This window comes from Cornus florida, unplaced genomic scaffold, assembly GCF_030987335.1.
Source record: "Cornus florida cultivar Cherokee Brave unplaced genomic scaffold, ASM3098733v1 CherokeeBrave_3.0.0_Hap2_Chr05, whole genome shotgun sequence".
Classification (NCBI taxonomy): domain Eukaryota; kingdom Viridiplantae; phylum Streptophyta; class Magnoliopsida; order Cornales; family Cornaceae; genus Cornus; species Cornus florida.
The window spans coordinates 74067407-74089193 of NW_026775575.1; the positions used below are offsets into that span (position 1 = coordinate 74067407).

At 36.2% G+C, this 21787-nt stretch overlaps 2 protein-coding genes across 2 annotated transcripts; one reads left to right on the forward strand and one right to left on the reverse strand.

The window, feature by feature from the left end:
• Nucleotides 1-13738: 13738 nt before the first annotated feature.
• LOC132306863 (auxin-induced protein 22D-like) lies at nucleotides 13739-15291 on the forward strand. Its single transcript, XM_059804432.1, has 3 exons — nucleotides 13739-14149; nucleotides 14379-14581; nucleotides 14697-15291. The coding sequence occupies exons 1-3, from the start codon at nucleotides 13950-13952 to the stop codon at nucleotides 14867-14869; spliced, it is 576 nt and encodes a 191-aa protein (XP_059660415.1). The 5' UTR covers nucleotides 13739-13949; the 3' UTR covers nucleotides 14870-15291.
• A 1180-nt stretch (nucleotides 15292-16471) lies between these two features.
• On the reverse strand, nucleotides 16472-19392 carry LOC132306862 (protein OSB4, chloroplastic-like). The gene is made up of 5 exons (XM_059804431.1): nucleotides 18929-19392; nucleotides 17738-17876; nucleotides 17560-17647; nucleotides 17365-17471; nucleotides 16472-16981 (listed from the first exon to the last, which is right to left on the reverse strand). The coding sequence occupies exons 1-5, from the start codon at nucleotides 19294-19296 to the stop codon at nucleotides 16793-16795; spliced, it is 891 nt and encodes a 296-aa protein (XP_059660414.1). The 5' UTR covers nucleotides 19297-19392; the 3' UTR covers nucleotides 16472-16792.
• Between the last annotated feature and the right edge of the window lie 2395 nt (nucleotides 19393-21787).

The following is a 21787-nucleotide window of genomic DNA, read 5'->3' on the forward strand; positions in this document are numbered from 1 at the left end:
TGCCACTCAAAAAATCCGTAACCACGGGCCTCTCAATAATAAATAAACACACACTTGATCAAGAGACTCAAAATGCATCTATGCGTTTGTGATGATAGAATTCAATCGAATTCTTTTGTTGTCACGTTATAGTTTTTCAAACTTGCATTGCAGCATCACGAGACTCATGTTACGTTTAAAACTACTAGTAGTCATTTGTGAAATTCTTTGTACCCATCCAATCTAATGTAAAACTAAATGTCGGACTCTTTTATCCTCTGTTTTTTTTTGCCCCTGTTTTTTCACTCGATGTCAGACTCAAAACTGCTCTTTATATATGCATCCTCACCATAAAGGTACAATGTTGGACCTACTAGGGGTCCATAATGGCTCAAAAGTCTAAACCAGTAACCCTACTCTTATTGGGATCCAATTTTTCTTACTTATGCATAATGGGGAATAATATATATATATATATATATATATATATATATTGTGTATCAAATGAAATGATCCATAGATAGACATGGATGGACTTACCTACCAATATGGAAATAGACAGGAACAATGAGGAAAGTAATAAGTAGGGTATGCAATATGGCACTTGTGGTCCTAGCACTATGCAATATTAATCCCTATCCCACGTGGGGCAAAAGCCCCGCGATCTCCCCCATCAAAATTTAATCCATATCACACATGTGATCATCCGTAGAAACGCAAGGACATATTCAAATTTCAAAATCTCACCATTTACTTTGAGAGATTAAAAAAATACCACTACATCACAAAATTCTTTATATGTAACTCATTTGATATATTAAAATTTAATCATATCCCACATGGGTAGAGAACATGTCTAGTTTACAATAATGAATTATCTATATTTGTGAAAATTTTAGGAATAAAGGACAATGATGCTATATATATGTGTGTGAAAATTTATTCCAAATATATATATATATATATAATGAATAGGAATCTTTAATTTAATTTTTTAATTATATAGTTAATGAAAAATGATAACTATATTAAATTTTAATTGAGAATATTTATTTTTTAATTATAAAAAGAGACGTTTTTATTCTATATGATATACTGTTAATTAATATGACAATTGTGAGAACAACCTGTAAAAAAAAGTAGAACTTTCTAATACTTTCTAATTTATAAATAATGCTAAATTCTAAGAAATGTAAAACAGTCAATTCAAAGAGAGATAATATAATACACTATTAAAGGAAATATATAAATATAATTTTTATTTTTTTTAAAGGTGAGAGAAAATCTTTAAAAGTAGATAACATACCTCTATTATGAAATTATTAGCATATACTGATATATACCTCCTTGTATATATTTTTTTTTTTAAAAAAGCGACTATTATAATATTATTTTATATCAAATTTATGCAAAAAGTAATTTAAAGCGTATTTTCAGGAATAGGCATTTGTGATAGAATCTAATAAAGTTTTGTAAAGCCACTCAAGAAGTCCATGACCACGGCACCACGCCATGGCCCCAAAATTGAATATACACTTGGTGTGAGACTCAAAACACATCTACACGTATATTCTAGTAAAAAAAAAATACATATATCTACTTAGGATGCTCACCAAAAATACATATATCTACTTGAATATACACTTGTTGTGAGACTCAAATTAATCAATTCAAATTACAACTATCAAATCATTCATAATTGGTTAGTTAAAATAAAAAAATTATTTTACCCCAATTCATAATAATTTTGATAGAATTCAGTAAATAAATTTTTTAAATCTCACTTTCAAATCACAATTTTAACTTAAATATTGCGTGTCTTATGTCTTATGAGACATTATCATACCCCACTTGTTTTCCAAACCACAATTTAATATCTTAGACCAAAACTATGCTGCCATTGTCACGAGACTCAAACGAACCAGTCATTTGAAAAATTCTTGCATACAAGTCCAATCAAATGCACACTCACTCCAATGCCGTGTATGGCATTCTTGATTGAAATAAAGGTGCCATTGTTAAAGAACAATGTTGGACCCATTAGGGGTCCACAATGGCTCAAAAGTCTAAACTCTTAACCCTACTTTTCTCATTGGATCCAATTTATCTCGCCTATACCCATAATGGGAAATAATATGTGTGTGTGTGTATATATATATATATGTATGTAATATTTTTGTATGAAATGAAATGTAATGATGATGCATAAACATGGCTTGACTTGCCTACCATTATGGAGATAGACAAGGGAACAAGAGGGAAGATAGGTAGGGTAAGAAATATGGAACATCAATCCCATCGCACGTGGGGCAAGTGGGCCCCAATCTCCCCATCAAAGTTTAATCCATCGCACGTGTATACCCTTCCTATCATATTCCTCAACCCTATGCATTTATTGTGCAAAGCTGCCAATCCTCATCCTCCTATCTATTTATTTATTTATTTTTTTATTATTATTTTTTTTTTCGGAGACGTGATAGAGAAATCATTCGACAATATAGCACTCACTATAAATAAAAAGTAATCATCAAACCTATTTTGAGTCGTAGTTGTTACGTAATTTGAAATACATAAATTAAACGAAGTCCAAAATAAACGATATATATTTTTTTTTTGGCGTTTTGCCACGATAAAATAAATAAATAAATTTAAGGAGAAGAAGAAGACGGGACTTGAGCATAATATTTTAGCTGAAATGTTAGACTTATACCAATGCATTTGTTGATACAAATAATGGAATCTCCACTTATGAGAATGTTGGGAGAGATAACAATAAACAAATACAGCGAAATAATTCTTCTCTCTATATGCAAGTAAATATAGTATATTTTTATTTTTATATGTGTTGAAAATAATAGAGAACAAATCAATTATACCAAGCCACAAGAACACAAACAATTTTTTACGTAGAAAACTTTCCCAGTGTGAGGAAGAAAAATCACGGGACGTAGTCCAGTTAAAATCCCCACTATCAACCAAATAATGGGTACACAAAGTCTTCTCTAATCGCAATTAGAGGCTACAAAACATCTCATCAAGATAGCAACAATCTTGGCAAAAAACAATGAGAATTGGAGAGAAAAATACCAAAACCTGGTTACTGTTCACGAGCATGAATCACTGTTCCTGAGCTCAAAATCCGATCTTCACCGTTCAGATTTTAACTCATTGAGTCATGAACCTCTCCTCCAAATTTCAGCTCGATCGGACAACGGACGAAGCAGAATCGGACGTTTGATGAAATCTGGGCAGAATAGAAAAACCTGCGTTTTTCTACCAAAACCCGGTTACTGTTCACGGGCACAAATTACTATTACCGAGCTCAAAATATGATCTTCACCGTTCAAATTGTGCGTCATTGAGTCATGAACCTCTCCTCCAAATTTCAGCTTGATCGGACCACGGACGAAGCAGGATCGGACGTTTGATCAAACCTGGGCAGAATGAAAAAACCTGCGTTTTTCTTCTCTTTGTTCTTTTCCCTTGCGGCTAACCTTTCTCTCTTTTTATACTAACTTCCATAGGGTTTTCTTTTCCCTAAAGGCTGGGCTTTGGGCTTTTAATAAAACCCACTTGGGTTTTCCTCCATATAGAAAAAAATAAACCCAACAAATCTCCCCCTTTCCAACTATGTGGAGGGAATCGCCATCCTGGCAATCGAACAACAAACTTCAAGCTTCTCTCTTGGTAATGTCTTTGTTAACATATCAGAGCCATTATCATCAGTGTGAACCTTCTCAAGTTCAAGTAACTTATTGTTCAACGCATCTCTGATCCAATGGTATCGTACATCAATATGCTTAGATCTTGCATGAAAACTGGAATTCTTAGCAAGATGAATAGCACTCTGGTTATCACAAAACAACACATACCTCTGTTGCTTGAAACCAAGTTCTCTCAAGAACTTCTTTGCCCATAGGAACTCTTTAGTCGCTTCCGTTGCTGCAATAAACTCTGCCTCTATCGTAGAAAGAGCAATACACTTCTGAAGTCTCGATTGCCAACCTACAGCCCCTCCTGCAAAAGTGATCAAATAACCCGAAGTAGACCTACGAGTATCCACATCCCCTACCATATCTGCATCTGTGTAGCCAACTAACAATGGTTATCCGTTTCCTAAACCAAGTCTCAAACTGGAAGTGCCTCGAAGATATCTCATGATCCACTTCACTGCATTCCAATGCTCTCTTCTCGGATTTGACAAAAATCGGCTAACTACACCAACTGCATGGGTTATATCTGGTCTTGTGCAAATCATTGCATACATCAAACTTCCTACTGCTGAGGCGTAAAGAACTCTTTCCATGTCTTCCTTTTCCTTATCTGTAGAAGGACATTCCTTTGTACTCAGCCTGAAATGGGTAGCAAGAGGAAAGCTAACCACTTTAAAGTTGTCCATATTGAACCTCTTAAGCACTTTTTCAATGTACTCCTCCTGTGACAAATATAACTTCTTGGCACTCCTGTCACGACTGATTCTTATGCCAAGAATTTTCTTTGCTGGCCCCAAATCTTTCATAGCAAATGACTTACTCAATTACTTCTTCAACTATTCAATCCTTGAAGCATTCCTGCTAACAATCAACATGTCATCCACATAAAGCAGTAAAATAATAAAATCATCATCAGAGAATTTTTGAACAAATACACAGTGATCAGAAGTTGTCTTCTTGTAGCATTGCTTCCCTATAACAGACTCAAACTTCTTATACCACTGTCTCGGTGTTTGTTTCAAACCATATAGGCTTTTCTTCAGCTTGCACACATAATCCTCTTTCCCTTTCACTTTGAAACCCTCTGGCTGCTTCATATATATCTCCTCCTTCAAATCACCATGAAGGAAGGCAGTTTTCACATCCATCTGCTCAACTTCCAAGTCAAGACTAGCTGCTAGGCTGAGTGCTATATGGATCGATGACATCTTTACGACTGGAGAGAAGATCTCATCAAAGTCAATACATTTTCTCTGACTGAACCCTTTGACAACCAATCTAGCTTTGTACCGTGGTCGTGAAGATAACTCATTTTGCTTCTTCCTGTAAATCCACTTGTTTTCCAAAGCTCTTTTTCCTTTAGGTAGTTTCACTAACTCAAAGGTGTGGTTATCATGCAATGACTGTATCTCATCTTGCATGGCCTCAACCCACTCTGTTTTTTGTTCATCTTCTATGGCTTCTGCAAAACACTGGGGCTCTCTCCCGTCAGTCAATAACACATACTGCTCTGCTGAATACCGAGTGGAAGGACGTCAGTCTCTGCCAGACTTCCTGGATGGAATCACTGGTGGAATCTCTGGCGCTGTCAACTGTTTATCAGTCTCAACATCTCCCTGAACCTGTAAAGGAACATCCACATCACCTATACACTAGTGGTCATCTTGACCATCATTCTCAACCTGAGATGGCAGATTCTTCAGAGGAGCTGGATCCATATCAGTTAAGATATTACCTTGTTAAGACATAGATTTCCCTGCTTTCTCAATATCCTTAATCGTCTGATCTTCTACAAACACGATATCTCTGCTTTTCATAATTTTCTTCTCAACTGGATCATAAAGCTTGTACCCAAACTCATCTTGACCATAGCCAAGGAATATACACTGTCGCGTTTTCACATCTAGTTTGGACCTTTCATCTTTTGTAATATGCACAAATGCTTTGCACCCAAAAACCCGTAGATGATTATAAGATACATCCTTACCTGTCCAAACTCGGTCTGGCACATCAAACTGTAGAGGAACACAGGGTGTAAGATTCAACACATGAACAACTGTGCTCAATCCCTCCCCCCAAAAAGATTTTGGCAATTGGGCTTGTGAAAGCAAACATCTCACTCTCTCAACCAGTGTCCTGTTTATCCTTTTTGTTACGCCATTCAACTGAGGAGTTTTTTGAGTTGTCTTTTGATGTCAGATACCCTGTTGTCTACAATACTCATCAAAAGGACTAGAATACTCTCCGCCATTATCAGTACGAATGCATCTCAGTTTTTTCCCAGTCTGTCTCTCAACTAGGGCTTGGAATTGCTTGAACACTACCAACACTTGGTCTTTTGAATTCAAGGTATACACCCACAACTTCCTTGAATAGTCATCTATGAAGGTCACAAAGTATCTAGACCCACCAAGTGTTCTCGTCTTCATAGGGCCACACACATCTGAATGTACCAAATCCAGTATCTCTGACTTTCTCGAATGAGGGGAATTCTTGAATGAGACTCTGCTTTGCTTCCCTGACAAACAATGAGTACACCTTTTCAGAAGTGTACTTTTCAGTCCACATAGTAGACTTTTTTTTTCCCTAATAGAGCTAATCCTTTCTCACTCATGTGAGCCAGTCTCTTGTGCCATAATTCTGTTGTATCATTATCCTCCATCGCATTAACAATGTCGTTGGAGATCTTTGTTTGCAGAATGTACAGTGCAGAGTGCTTCATACCTCGAGCCACAACCATAGTACCCCTAGTGAGCTTCCACTGGCCATCACTGAAAGTGCTGTAATATCCTTCATCATCAAGTTTACCTGCAGAAATCAAATTCAAGCGAATGTCATGCTTCACATCTCTGAGAACTAACCTTGTGCCATTATTCATCTTCAGATACACATGCCCAATTCCAATGACTTTAACCAAGTCATCGTTGCCCATCTTTACTGTTCCAAAATCACCAGATTTATAAGATGTAAAGAAATCCTTCTGAGATGTAGCATGAATGGAGGCACCACTGTCAATCACCCAACTAGTCTCATGGTATGTAACATTTATCATCTCATCATCATAAACAATGAGGAAGTCTGCAGGAGTGGTGGTAGCAACTCTGTCATCGCCATCTTTATCATCTCCATTCTTCGTTCCTTTCCCTTTCTCATTCTTGTTTTCTTTCTTCAATTGCCTGCAATATTTCTTGATGTGTCCCTTTTTCCCGCAATGATGACACTCAACATTTGCAAACTTGTTGAACTTGCTTCTGCTGTTATCTCTGTTCTTCGGACCTCAGCTCTTACGTCTCCCCCTCTTTTCTGTAACCAAGATCTCTGACTGTGAAGAGGATCCCTGTGTTTTTCTTCTCATCTCTTCATTTAGCAAACAACTTTTGGCCATATCCATTGTAATTACACTTTCTAGAGCGGAGTTAGACAATGAAGTTCTGAGCGTCTCCCACGAGTCCGGTAATGAACCAAGCAACCATAACCCTTATATCTCATCATCAAACTTAATACCCATTTCAGTCAGCTGATTAATAATTCCTTGGAATGTATTCAGGTGATCAGATAAAGGAGTCCCGTCCTGGTATCTCAAAGCCATCATCTGCTTAATCAGAAACAATTTATTATTTCCAGTCTGTCTAGCATATAGCTGTTCAAGCTTACTCCATAGAGAACGTGCATGTGTCTCTCCACTAATATGGTTCAAAACATTATCATCTACCCACTGCCTGATATACCTTCACACTTGTTGATGTAACAAAGTCCATTCCACATCAGATTTGTTTTCTGGTTTTTCAGCATTAAACACCGGTAGGTAATAATCTTTCACATAAAGAAGATCCTCCATTTTTCCTTTCCATATGTGATAATTTGAACCATTTAAATTAATCATTCTACTCGTATTTGCTTCCATAACTCAAACTGCCAACCTGACAATCTGTCAACCTAGAGCTCTGATACCACTTTGTTGGGAGAGATGACAATAAACAAACACAACGGAATAATTCTTCTCCCTATATGCAAGCAAATATAGTATATCTCTACTTTTATATGTGCTGAAAATAATAGAGAACAAATCAATCACACCAAGCCACAAGAACACAAGCAATATTTTACGTGGAAAACTTCCCCAGTGTGAGGAAGAAAAATCACAGGACCTAGTCCAGTTAAAATCTCCACTATCAACCAAATAATGGGTACACAAAGTCTTCTCTAATCGCAATTAGAGGCTACAAAATATCTCATCAAGATAGCAACAATCTTGGCAAAAAACAAAGAGAATTAAAGAGAAAAATACCAAAACTCGGTTACTGTTTACGGGTACGAATCACTGTTCTCGAGCTCAAAATCCTATCTTCACCGTTCAGATTTTAACTCATTGAGTCATGAACCTCTCTTCCAAATTTCAGCTCGATCGGACCACGGACGAAGCGGGATCGGACGTTTGATGAAATCTGGGTAGAATAGAAAAACCTGCGTTTTTTAACCAAAATCCGGTTACTGTTCACGGGCACGAATTACTGTTCCCGAGCTCAAAATATGATCTTCATCGTTCAGATTGTGAGTCACTGAGTCGTGAACCTCTCCTCCAAATTTCAGCTTGATCGGACCACGGACGAAGCGGGATCGGACATTTGATCAAACCTGGGCAGAATGGAAAAACCTGCGTTTTTCTTCTCTTTGTTCTTTTCCGTTGCGGCTAACCTCTCTCTCTTTTTATACTAACTTCCTTAGGGTTTTCTTTTCCCTAAAGGTTGGGCTTTGGGCTTTTAATAAAACCCACTTGGGCTTTCCTCCATATAGAAGGAAATAAACCCAACAGAGAATTGTTCAGCCAAACACTTCGGTTGGAGTGTTAGCCAAACACTCATTTTCCTTCTATTTATTTATTTATTTTTGTAGAGATTTTGATCCCACAGCTCTTTTGGCCCAAGCACTTCAGTTAGAGTATGTTTGTGAAAAGTGTTTTAGATATTGTATAAAACTTCAGAATTTTTATTTGTTTTGGTAATAGAAAAATGGAGAATTTTCAAGAGAAATAATGATTCAATTGAATGGATATAACATAAAACGCTTAGCTTCATTTGGTTAAATAAAATCAATGGGAAAGAACTTTTTTACAATCTAGTTAAATAGAAAAAGAAAGGATCGTATTTTTATTTTGTGTTTCTATTTTATCCAACAACTTCATTGATATTATTTTTATCATCCAACAACTTCATCGATATTTGAAGACCAACAACATTCAAAAAATTACAGTCCAACAATAATTTTATCCTTGATATGGTTTTAATTAACTTGACTTTCATTTCTATTTGTTTTCCATCATATATAAATTAAATAAATAATAGTTTGCATTAATTGAAAACTTCATCATTTTTTTCTATACATTATTGTTAATTAAATTTTATTTTATTTTTATTATTTTTATAAAATAAGTGCATTTTAGGTATCTAAATTATAATATGATATTTTTCTACAATTTTTTTGAATAAATTTTCTTCCTAATCAAATACATACTAAAAAATCAATTTTTTTTTTTTTTTTTTTTTTCATTCACTTCACTTTTCTTTTCATTTATTTTATTTTCTCACTATTTTTATCTAACCAAATTGTGCTTAGAGTATTGGAAATTACCTTCTAAAAGAGAATATATTCGGTGTGCCCAGTGCATCGTGCACCAGCCAATTAGAGCTGTCCGTTCTCGCGAGTGTTGTGCACGGACTGCTCTAATTAAACCAGGCACACCGAATACCTTCTCCTTCTAAAGTTTGATCAACATGTTTCTAAAAGCACTCTCTCTCTCTCTAAGGAAATGTGTTTCATTGGAAATTATATTTAGGCATCAAATGCAGTAGCCTAATGATACTTTCTCTATCATTTGAAGTGGAAGGTCAATGGTTCAAGTTTCCAAAAGAACATATAGATGAACAGGGACAGATCTAAAAATTCATAAGAAGGGGGGGGATTTTTTTTTTTATAATTTTAGTGGGGCAATTTTAAAATTTTATGGGCATAAATGTAAAAGAATACAAATTTAAGGGTGTCAATTAAAATAACAAAAATTTCAGTGGAGGCGGATGACACCACTAAGCCCACAATAAATCCATGCATGTAGGTGAATGAGTTTTTTGCCACAATAAAAAAAAAAATTAAAAATTAAAAATTCCATTTAAAAGAATAAATTTAACTTTTTAATGTACATTGCTAGCAAATTTTTTATCTGGTGATGATTCATTAACAAATTTTTTATTTGTTGTATCCAATTTGCCTTTTAATTTTTTTTCCCAATCCACCTATATACATATATATATATTCACATGATTTAATTCATCTTATTGCCCCTCACAATAGTATTTTAGCTCACACTCGTAACATTTTTTTTTAGCCTCACAATAGTATTTTAGCTCACACTCATAACCTTCTTTTTTTCAAAAAAAAAATGTTAATAGCTAGGTATGTGCATAGACTTTGTCACCAACATGTAGATCTTATTCATTTCTATCCAAAAGAGATATTTATAGTTTAAGGAAGACAAACTCGTTAATCAAATGAAATTTAAGTAAAAAATAAATAAACCCTATAAACAAAAAAAATGGTTTATAGCAAAAAAAAAAAAAAATAACCATAAGGACAATACAGTAATATTTTTTCTTTTTAGCAAGAAAGAGGTAGTGTGGCATAGACAAGTATAAGGGGCTAGAACAGAGTACAAATATAGGTAGGTAGGTAGGTAGGGGTCCAAAAATTAAATAATGGGGCTGGTGGGATACGAATGTGTGGCCTAGAAATGGAACACTAGAATTTCAACGCCCTCATCCCAATATTCTACTACTAGAAGATAAGAATGGGGGTGGACCCTAGTGTCTCTTGTCCTTTCACAACAAGTGATCAGTTGGGATCAAAAGAATGACTTGGATTATTGCAAAAGTGTTGTTTACCTTACGTGTGATACTTTTTAGTTTAATTTGTCCAATACTCCACTTTTAGTGCTTTCCATCATCTATATATATATATATATGTGTGCGCGCGCGCGCTGTTCTCTTGGCATGTTGTTGTTTGTATATGTTCAAGAATTAAACTAAAAGAACTTAAGCCAGTCATGTATATTTAAAAATTCAGCGCAAGTGTGTGTGTGTGTGTATGCATGAGTTTATGACACTTGATGTTTCACGTCCAAGTGTAGATGTATGCAAACTTTGCTAGTGTACTGGTTTATGGTTCAGATATATAAATTAACCATTTATATATATATACGCATCAAAATTCCCAGATAGCAATGAAGACATGCAGTAAGTTGGTGAAGAATATTATGATCGATGGTGACCATGACATATATATGTATATATATTCCATGGATTGCTAGCTATAACATTCATGGTTTCACATTCAGATGGTGAACCAAGTCTTAATCAGTATATTCTATTTAAGCTGATCAATTCATGGATATATTTGAATCCAACTACCATGCCAATTTAGAGGTTCTAAATCCATATATCAGTTAATGTTGTGCCCAATGCTTCAATCTGTGGATGAAAACTCTCAGATGTAATGATCAATTTCTCTATTGCATATTAATATGAAAGCGATTTGATCTGTTAAACATACCAATCTTTGCTTCTTTCACAATTTAAGATCATATATATCATATGTATATCACCATGCAATAACTGTTATCAACCAGATACTAATATAAACCACAAGTTTTGTCAACTAATTCTGCAGATTTTGTTGGTCGTCCATCAAACCATCATTGTGTGGTCCTTCTGCAAATTTAAACCCTTAACCTTCTACTTTTAAGAGCGAGTAAATTGGAGTCGACCATAATCGAACAAAGAAATAGTAAGTGGTCAATATGTAAACTGTGAAGTAACAAAGTAAGCAAGTGATCAATAGTTTCATTAAAATCATTATATATAATACAGTGGCCGGCCAAATGGAACACTGTTTTCTTGGTTATGATCTCTGAACCTATATGATATATATAAATGAAGTCCTGATACAGTGATTTGCATTTTACAGTACATATATTAATTGTTTATTATTGATTTTAAAATTAAGCATTGAAAATTTTCAGTACTAATTAATTGTAATGCTGAAAGTTCAAACAAAGAAATATTTCAACGAATGTGCCAATTAATATTCAGTGATTAGTTGTCTCTCTAGCTTAAACAACTTCAATATGATTCAAATTTTATGTAAACTGAGAGTTATGCCAACTTAGATAATATATTATTAATTTATTAATCTCATTTGGTAGAGAAGAGATATTTATGACATTTTTTATTTATTTATGAATTGACATGGTGAGCACATCATGAAATTATTTCATGATTTGAATTTTGAATGATACGCGACTCTTTTTCATGGGCCAAATTATATATCTCTGTGTGTGCACGCGCACCCGTGGTTGTTTATATTTCCTCGCATGTAAAATTTCCATTTTTTCCTGAAGTCCAAAACAGAGTAATTAAAAAAGTGAACAAAAGAATGATTCAATACAAACTCTTTTTTTATATAGTGGGCATTTTTTTTTTTTTTTTTTTTTTTTAATTTCAGTAGGTTATCTTTACAAATTCTAAAAAAAAAAAATAATAATTCAGGCGAATTGTAATTTTAGTAGGGTATTTTCATAAATTTTCAAAAAATTGAAGTATAAAATGTAAAATAAGAATTCTAATGGAGTGAATTATAATTTTAGTAAGGGCATATTCATAAATTTTCAAAAATTTAAAATATAAAATGTCAAAAAAAAAAAAAAAATGGTGCCTCCACTAGTCCTATTGTGAGTCCGTACCTGATTATAGGCTATTATTGTGTTGGTGTGATTTCCGTTGAGAGACAATGAATAAGAATAATCTCATCCTTTTATTTTTTACGCGTATATAAAAGGGATTATTACAAATAAATGGTGTTCATGATTGGAGTCAAAATCTCACAATTTCGAAAAATGAAATTGACTAAAATACTGACATAGACTGAAAAAACACTGTTTATATGTACCACTTTTTGTGCATCAGGTACTATTTTTGTTTTGGGCATAGAAGTATCACTTTTTGTGGGCACATGCACCACTTTTTATGCATCAGGTAGTATTTTTTTGTTCAACACAATAAGTGATACTTTAATGACAAAAAATAGTACCTGCATGTACAAAAAGTGATACATATGAATCTGAAAGTGATATGGGAGTAAACAGTATTTTTTTATATCTTTATTTTTTCAAAATTATGAGACTTTCACTGTATAAAATAATAAATATGAGTCATATATTGACACCATTTATAAATAATCCCCGTATAAAAACTAAATTACAAAAATTATACTTTAAGTAAGAGGGTACATCACGAGAAATCAAAATCCTTTATTTGATATCACGTGGTAACAATGATACTAAAGTTCTCTCTAAATTAGTATATATCCTTTATACCTTTCCTTTATTTCTTTTTCACTTACCTAAGAAAGAAAGTGTGATATTCTTGAAATTAAATGAAAATTTTCTAGTGGATGGAGGATCATGACCCATGAGCTGGCCATGCCCACATACCATGCCTTAACCACATGCCATGTAACCCACCCAAAATTCAATCAATTTAAAATCGGGCCCCACTTATCTCAACCCACATGCCCATGCCATGCTAACCGACGACACAATGTAGGACCCACTCACGTGCTCTCCACCCTTTCCGTCCCCAGATCCAACGCTCCGGATCTCACTCGCCTAACCCTAAAACCATCTCAACCGTCCATCAAGTAGACCACAGTGTTCAATACGAGCGGTTGTGTATGTCCCACCTTTGTCCCCTCACTGCACTACAGTGGGCCCACATGTGCCGGTCATACGAGGGACACCAATAGTTGTAAATGCCCAAAACGGAATAGTTTCACCCCACGTACTGTAATAGCTGTCCCCCACGCGTCGGTGTCTCATTGGTCATTCAGCTAGGGCGTGTCAGACAGCGTGTGGGGTTATCAAATAGTGGTATGAAATTCATGCACGAACAGAATAACCTACCTGGATACTGTCCCTTCCTAATAACTCTATAAAACTCCTATGCGCCCATCCATACCCACCTCACAACTCACAAACACAAATTCTCAACTCTCTCTTGTAGCCGGAATCTCGCCGGAAACTTCATCGGAACCCGACTCACGTCGTCTAAACAAGTTTTTAGACAAAGGTGGTGGTGATCATTTTGTTTTAAGTGTGCCAAGCGTTTCTTCAACAAAAAGAAGTGGTCATTTGTTCATATATCATCTAAGAAGATGGAAATGGAAAGGCCAACGATGACTTATGAGAGCAACCTTGATCTCAAGGCAACTGAGCTTAGGTTAGGGCTGCCCGGGAGCGATGCGCCGGAGAAACAGTCTTGCCCTAGTGTTAAGAGTAACAAAAGAGCCTCACCAGAGATGGATAATGCCAGAGATGCTAAAAATGGTGGTCAAGATTGTGCCCCTCCTGCCAAGTAAGTCATCTTCTACCTACGTGTTAGATCACTGATTATAAACAAATTATGTATAAACAAATCCTTACAAGCCCGTTTGGATTTAGAGTCTATTTGTACTTCAATTCTTTAGATCGAGTTCGAGGTCTCGTAGATTATTTGTTAAAGAATAGAAAAGATAATTACATATAAACTTTTTACATAAATACGACCTCTTGTATTAACTTTGTTAATGTTAATGAAATAATAGGGCACAAGTAGTTGGATGGCCACCGGTCAGATCTTACCGGAAAAATTGTTTCCAACCCAAGAAAAACGATGCCGACGCAGCCGGAATGTATGTGAAAGTGAGCATGGATGGAGCTCCTTATCTAAGAAAGATTGATCTGAAGTTCTACAAGAACTACGCTGAGCTACTCAAGGCTTTAGAAACCATGTTCAAGTGCACTTTTGGTAAGGACACATATTTCTTGTATTATATATGTTGATGCTTGTGTTAGTGGTGTTAATTTGTACTGGTCATATATGGATGGATCCAATTAATGTTTTTGTTTCTACAAAAATTCAGGTGTGTACTCAGAGAGGGAAGGATACAATGGATCTGAATTTGCACCAACTTATGAAGACAAAGATGGTGATTGGATGCTGGTTGGAGATGTTCCATGGGAAATGTTTATAACCTCATGCAAGAGGATGAGAATCATGAAAGGATCAGAAGCTAAAGGCTTGGGATGTCTATAGATCTAAATCCCAAACCAAAGTGTTTATATGGAGATTAATTTGTATGAAAAGATTCAAATTTTCATGACCAAGAAAATCTTCAGCCTGGGTTGTCCATGAAGTTTTTGGTACTCTCAAAGGTTAGAACACAAAAACAACACAGATCAATCGGTTCGATCGCGCGATATGTTCATGGATGGATGCTCTGCCCTAGCCTTTCTGTGATTTTAGGTTTTCAACAATCCATCAAAACAGAAAGTACTGCATGGAATTGGGGATATTAATTTGGTTTAGGTCTGTCTGTATAAATGAAAATATGCTTATCAAACATTTTTCCCTAGATCATTTTGTTGTGTATTGAGAAAATACAGGGTCATTTATACAAAATTGTAAAGCTATATATGATGTTCTATGTTATACAAGTAGAGCTTGTTTCCTTGCTAGCCATGAATCTAAGATTCTTGTTCTTTGCAATAATGTGTCAGTGGTGCAGATTTTCCAAATATTTAAGTTAAACATGGAATAAAGGAACAAAGCCTACAACATACGTGTGGTCCAAGTTCATCTTAACCACCTTAAAAATTGGGGTCCAAAAACATGTATATGTAGTACGACTGCATTCCATAACCTTAGATTTGTGTTTTATTGAAGTTTATTTGTTTTCGTGTTTTCCCAACTGCAATTCTCATGACAAACAACAGCGTCAGCTTAGATACACAATCGAGATCCAAAGTTTGCATCTCAATTGAAAGATGACAATACCTTTGAATAAAATTCTTACCTAGTATAAATAAATCCCAAACTATTGTGGGGTACTGTTTTGACATAGGAATTCTAGCTACAGATCACAAATATCTGCACAGACCAATCCCGAAATTAGATGACAGGAAAACTCAAATCAGTCGAAGACGACGAGTGACGTTAAGAATCAACCACCACATAGCCTAACCACAGTAATTTCACAACACAGAAACTACTAATAAACCCGGTGAAAAGACCAGGTAAAGAACACGACAGTAAAGCAATTTCAATCTAATTTGTGTCCATTTTAAAAGCAATCCATCCAAGAACAGAGCTTAGGGAGGAGGTGCTACATAGTCGACACAGAGCTGTACATTTGAAGACATTTGTAGAGCATATAGATATCTATAAATAGGTGAATTTCATTTCGAACAATAAGCTGGAAGAGAGACATCAAGAGTATCACCACCTAATCTCATCAGAAAGAAATGATGTTCTAAGTTACAGATGTTCTAATTTGCAGAGAAAATTGGATCGAAAATATTGTGATAAAAAAAAAAATATATGAATTTGCGGTGAGACTGGGTTGAAATCAGGATCAGAAAGAAAAAATACTTCAATTCAAATAAAGAAAGTTCTGTTTGACAAACAGAATTGGGTGAAAGATTGTGATTTTACCTCAAATCTATCCTCACGACTCCCTGAAAATTGTTTTCCCTCCTATTTTAAAGTTCCGTATCCCGTACAACACATAAACAGTAGCATTATCCACCCGTACAAGTCTCGCAATTAGTTTCATACCAATTAACTTCTACATTAGGTTCAACACATAGCGAATAACTTCTTAAAACAGTAAACGATTAGTAGTATCAAACAATGATGAATGAGCAAAACAATCTATTGCCTATATAATTATGCTATGAATAAGCATAGGACTTTACAGCTGATATTATATGTGGGATGCATAAACGAAGGTTGCAGAATCCCCATACATATGTTGTTGTAAACAGAGACAGCTAAACTGTGTTTGCAATGAAAATTTTGACCAAATCAATAGCATAATAGCCATTTAAAGCTATATATGCCCCTCTCAGATTCTCATATATTTTCTGCAATAATTTCTCTTGCATCTTAGATGATAACTAGACTAAATAGAGTACCTAATTTGCTATCATCCATTCTGTCAATCAGCTTTGCAAGCTGTTAAAAAGGTACGTAATCATCAATAGCCATCATTTTTTCGTTCATTTCGCCAATTTGCGCATGAAAAGACTCCACTTTTGCATCTAGTATTGCCAATTGAGACTTAACCCACTGCGGATTGTTCCTACCTTCAACCCACAATGCTTCCTTGGTGTCTTTGTGCTTGAAATCTGGGTACTTTGGGTTTCTCTGTAAAGTGCATTAACAGCAACAAATTAACATTTGACAGATAAACATGATTACTAATGACAATTAAAATAAGACAGCAACTAAAATCAAAACAATATTTTAAGTTCATGCATGGGAACTTTAGTCATGAATCTTTCAGATCTATCCATCAAAAGATGTATCATGGCTTTATTTTATTTTCTAAGTCACTGAACATTATTTTCATTCAGCATAACTTACTACTAGGTCCATGAATCTAAACAATGTGCAAGTAAAATGCCCAGGCACAAGTACGCTATAACACAAACTCACACCAGATGTAACTTCGCTTTATATGATACCAATGCTATACTACAACACTACAATAATTTACATTCATACGATTTATTAACTGATTAGACTACCTTGGTGTTCCTATTATCCCACCAATCAAGCGGATTAGCAAAGAAGGCTTGCCATAGTTCTTCTGTTGTGCCCGTACTGTTTGGAGCATATTTGCTTAGTGTTCTACCTGCAAGGGAAGGAAATAAAAGATTGAAGGAATGTTCCAAATAATATCAAGAACTGCTCTGAAAAAGTATTTCGGAGAAAATTATTGCCTGGTGTAACAGAATTAGAATCCCCATCATACAAGGCCACTGCTGATGAGAAGTTCCTTTCAACAAAATTCAGTTTCTGAACAACTACCTGCCAAAGATTAGAGACAATCACAAAATTTTCCAGTATAACTTTTAGAATATAAGACAGTAACATGTGAGACCTAAGAAATTTTAAAACCTTATAGTAGGTCTGTTGCTTCCCATCATCATTTTCAACTGTGTCTGTAACCAGCCGGCCAGAAATATATATTTGTTGGCCTTTCTCTACGTGTTCAAAAGCAACATGAGCCAACTCGTCCCAGAATGTCAAATTGATCCTGAAGAACATTAACTGAAACTCTTGAAAAATGTTTATGACATTCAATATAGTACCAATAAACAATAATAGAATTGATGAGACAACTGGTTGGCTATATCACAATTAAATAGAGGAAGCTAAATAAAAAGATATGCAAGAGAATTGAGGAAATGGTCAATTTTCATTTCAACAACTTTTGAGGCAAGAGTTGTCATTCTTATACGACTGGCACGGACGAGAAAAAGGGAGCGATAAACAGTCCATTAAGTAATTTTTTTATGTACATTCTTTAGGGATACACATCAGCTTGGTCAATTTCCTTGCAATCTTTTTCTTGAGACCTGTGAAATCACAGAATTTTGAGTTTATATTTGGCTCTGTTCACAATTTGCCCTTTTACAACTATTAGACAACATGACACACGATGTACATACAGTACCTAAAATAGCTACAGTGGTGGAGGAAGTGTAATTGGGGTAAAGCAATACATAATTTCTTTAACATTTTTTTTTCCTTGGCATGAAACTCACACACCCCGTTGTCCCTTATGGGGACTTGAACTGTCACCTTTCATTTTGGGAGGTAGAGGGGATACCACTGGGCTAAGCTCTTGGTGGTTAATTTCTAAACATTCATTTCCATGAAGATGAGTAGTTTATAGTGTCAAAACTGCATCCTCTTATTTTTTCAACATGCACTCATTTTCACTCATTCTCTCTCAATTATTTAAGGACAGTTTCAAAGCAACCCCTTGTCTCTAACTCACACTCAGAATTGATTGATCACAAACACCTAAAACACAGTCAAAACAAATAAAATGAATGGCTTAGTACATAGTTCCTACAATGCACTAAGCCAATCATATGAATCCTCATTAGCAAGTGAAATTGAGAACCCACAAATTGGTGAAGTACCCATTAATCACAAGCTAGCAATTCTATGATTCTATCTATAAAGACCAGTAAAATTATGAAACTAAAAAAAATTGAGTAATATAGAGACACAATTATGGGCCTGAAAATAAATTAGAACCCTAAACCCTAAAAAAAATTAAATTAAAATTAAAATTACCAGGAGGTGTCGGTAGCGGATTTCTTGACGGCGAGGCTAGACCAAGCGAGGACCTTGCCGGAGTTGAGGTGCTTGATTTGGACGGGCGTTGCGACAATGCCGATGAGTTGCACGGAGTTACAGAGCTCCTTCTTCCACTCAATCTCCGAGGGTTTGGGGTACTGTGGGCCCACAAATTGGTCGTAGCTGCCGTTGTGGTTATTGTAATCGTTTGAACTTTTGAGAAGGAGATTGAAACCCAATCGTGTTGTTGGAGAGGAGAAGAGACGAACAGAGGATAAAGAGGCGAGAGGGGTATGTGTTAGTGGGCTTTTGAGGGTACACAAAGGAATGTTCCTTGTTAGCGTTAGTATTTGGTTCAACACCATCTTCTTCTTCTTGTTTTCTCTCTATGCTCTCTCTCCTCTCTCTGTGTGCGCTCGCGAAGCAGGGCAAAGTATGAGACTGTGCGCAGGAGTGGGTCGGAACCTTTGAATTGGTTGGGTTGGATTATAGAAATATCGGGCTGTGGGTTGGACCTTTTGAATTAGGGTCGGGTTGAACTATAATGCAAATATCGAGCAAAAGGACGGATTTGTACCGGATCAAATATAGATGGTAAGGCGTCAAATATGTGTTGGGTACTAATCATATTGGACTGTTTTTAAACTGTTAAATGTAAGTTGCGCACTCAGATTGAACCTTTGATAGTGCCACCCTTAGCAGAGTCTAGAGGGTTTTCTCCTTCAATCGCCGGCAGTTGAGCAAGTAGATTTGGTTTTTTCTTCTCTTGGTGTGGCCGCGGGGGGGGGGGGGGGGGGGGGGGGGGGGGGGTATCCCTTTACTTGGCGAAATAACCGAGATCCGGGTAAGCTTATTCAGGCTCGTCTTGACCGTGCTTTGTGCTCCAGCCAATGGCTTCAGTTCTTTCCTCGTAGTATGCTTCACCATATCACGGTTCATGGTTCTGATCATAATGCCCTAATGCTTTGCCTTAATGATTCCATTTCGCACTCCAAGCGTAGCTTCCAGTTTGATGCTCGCTGGGTGAAGGAAGCAGCTTTGTCGGTTACTATTTCAAAAGCGTGGGATTCTCCTTGTCCCGGTCCTCCTTTGTTCACTATTAATCAAAAACTTTCTCATTGTAAAACAGGTCTTCAACGGTGGCGTATGGGCAAAATTAAGAACTCTCAGTCTGAGATTAAACAGTTAGAGGCTAGCTTGAAATTTCTTAAAAAACAAGAATCAGGGTATGATTGGGCTCAATGTTTTCAGTTGGAACAACAATTAGGTCAGGCTTGGCGAGATGAAGAACTTTTCTGGCTCCCAAAAATCTAGAATTGATTGGTTATCTCATGGTGATAAAAATACCAAGTTCTTTCATCAGAAAGCCAAAATTCGGCGTCGGAAAAATGAGATTTATGGGTTGTTCGACTTTGCGGGTTAGTGGCAAGATTCTAAGGATGATATTCGGAGGGTGGCAGAGGATTACTTCTTTAATCTTTTTCGATCCATTCCTAACTCGGCTGATACTGAGTTCTAGAGTTTCATTAACCCCAAAGTTTCTCCGGAAATGAACAGGGAGCTTCTCAAAGAGGGCACGACAGAAGAGCTTCATACTGCGCTGGCCAGTATAGGTCCGTTTAAGGCTTCTGCCCTGGACGGTTTCACTTCTATGTTTTTTCAGTAGAATTGGGAGTTACTTAAAGGGGATCTTTTACAAGGTTTTAATTCTTTTCTCCAAGGGGTTGTCTTTCCAAAAGGTTTTAACTCCACTAATCTGGTGCTTATTCCTAAGGTGGCTCATCCTACTGCCATGTCAAATTTTTGCCCTATATTTCTGTGTAATGTGTCCAACAAATTTTTTTCGAAAGCATTGGCGAATCATCTTAAGCCCTTTCTGCATCTCCTTATCTCGGATACCCAGAGTGCTTTCGTTCCTAATCGCCTCATCCACGATAATATTGTCTTAGCCCATGAGCTTATGCATATTCTTAACCGGAAAAAGTTTGGTGATTTGCACTTTTTAGCTTTGAAATTGGATATGGCAAAGGCCTATGACCGAGTGAGTTGGTCTTTTCTGGGCAAATTTATGCATCATTTGGGCTTTGATCAGCGTTGGGTGAATTTGATGCTGGAGTGCATTTGTTCTGTGTCTTACTCGGTGCTGATTAACGGGGAGCGGGGCGATAGTTTCTCTCTATTCCGTGGCCTTCGTCAAGGGGATCCGCTTTCTCCTTTTCTTTTTTTGTTTTGCACAGAGGGCTTCTCTATTCTTTTCCAAGAAGCTGAGAGAAAGAAGTAGTTTTCGGGGCTGCGCATTGGACGGGGTTGCTCTCCAATCTCTCACCTTTTGTTCACCGATGATGCCCTTATTTTTTGTAGGGCTAGGGATTCGAAGGTTGGGCGAGTTAAGGCCGTTCTCAATAGATACGAGTCACTCTCTGGCCAACTCATGAGTTTGGAGAAATCCTGCATTTTTTTTTTTCTCTCTGAATACCCTGCCATCTCAGCAAGTGTTTTGTAGACAAACTTTGGCTCTTCAGAATGTTGACTGGAATAATCAATACTTGGGTCTTCCTTCACTTTTGGGTTGGTCTAAAGTGGGAGCTTTAAACTTCATTCAAGATCGCGTCTCCAAGAAAATTGATTCTCTCAAAGGATCTTTGTTGTCCAAGGCCGGACGCGAAATTTTGGTGAAAACGGTCCTATCAGCTCTCCCCACTTTCTCCATGCAATGCTTTAGGTTGCCAAAAAAAAAAAGTGAAAAATTGACAAGTTCTTTCTCTAATTTCTGGTGGAGTGGGATGGAAAAATCTCATAAAATCAAATGGATAAGTTGGGTGAATTTGTGTAAGTCTAAGGCAGGAGGGGGTCTCG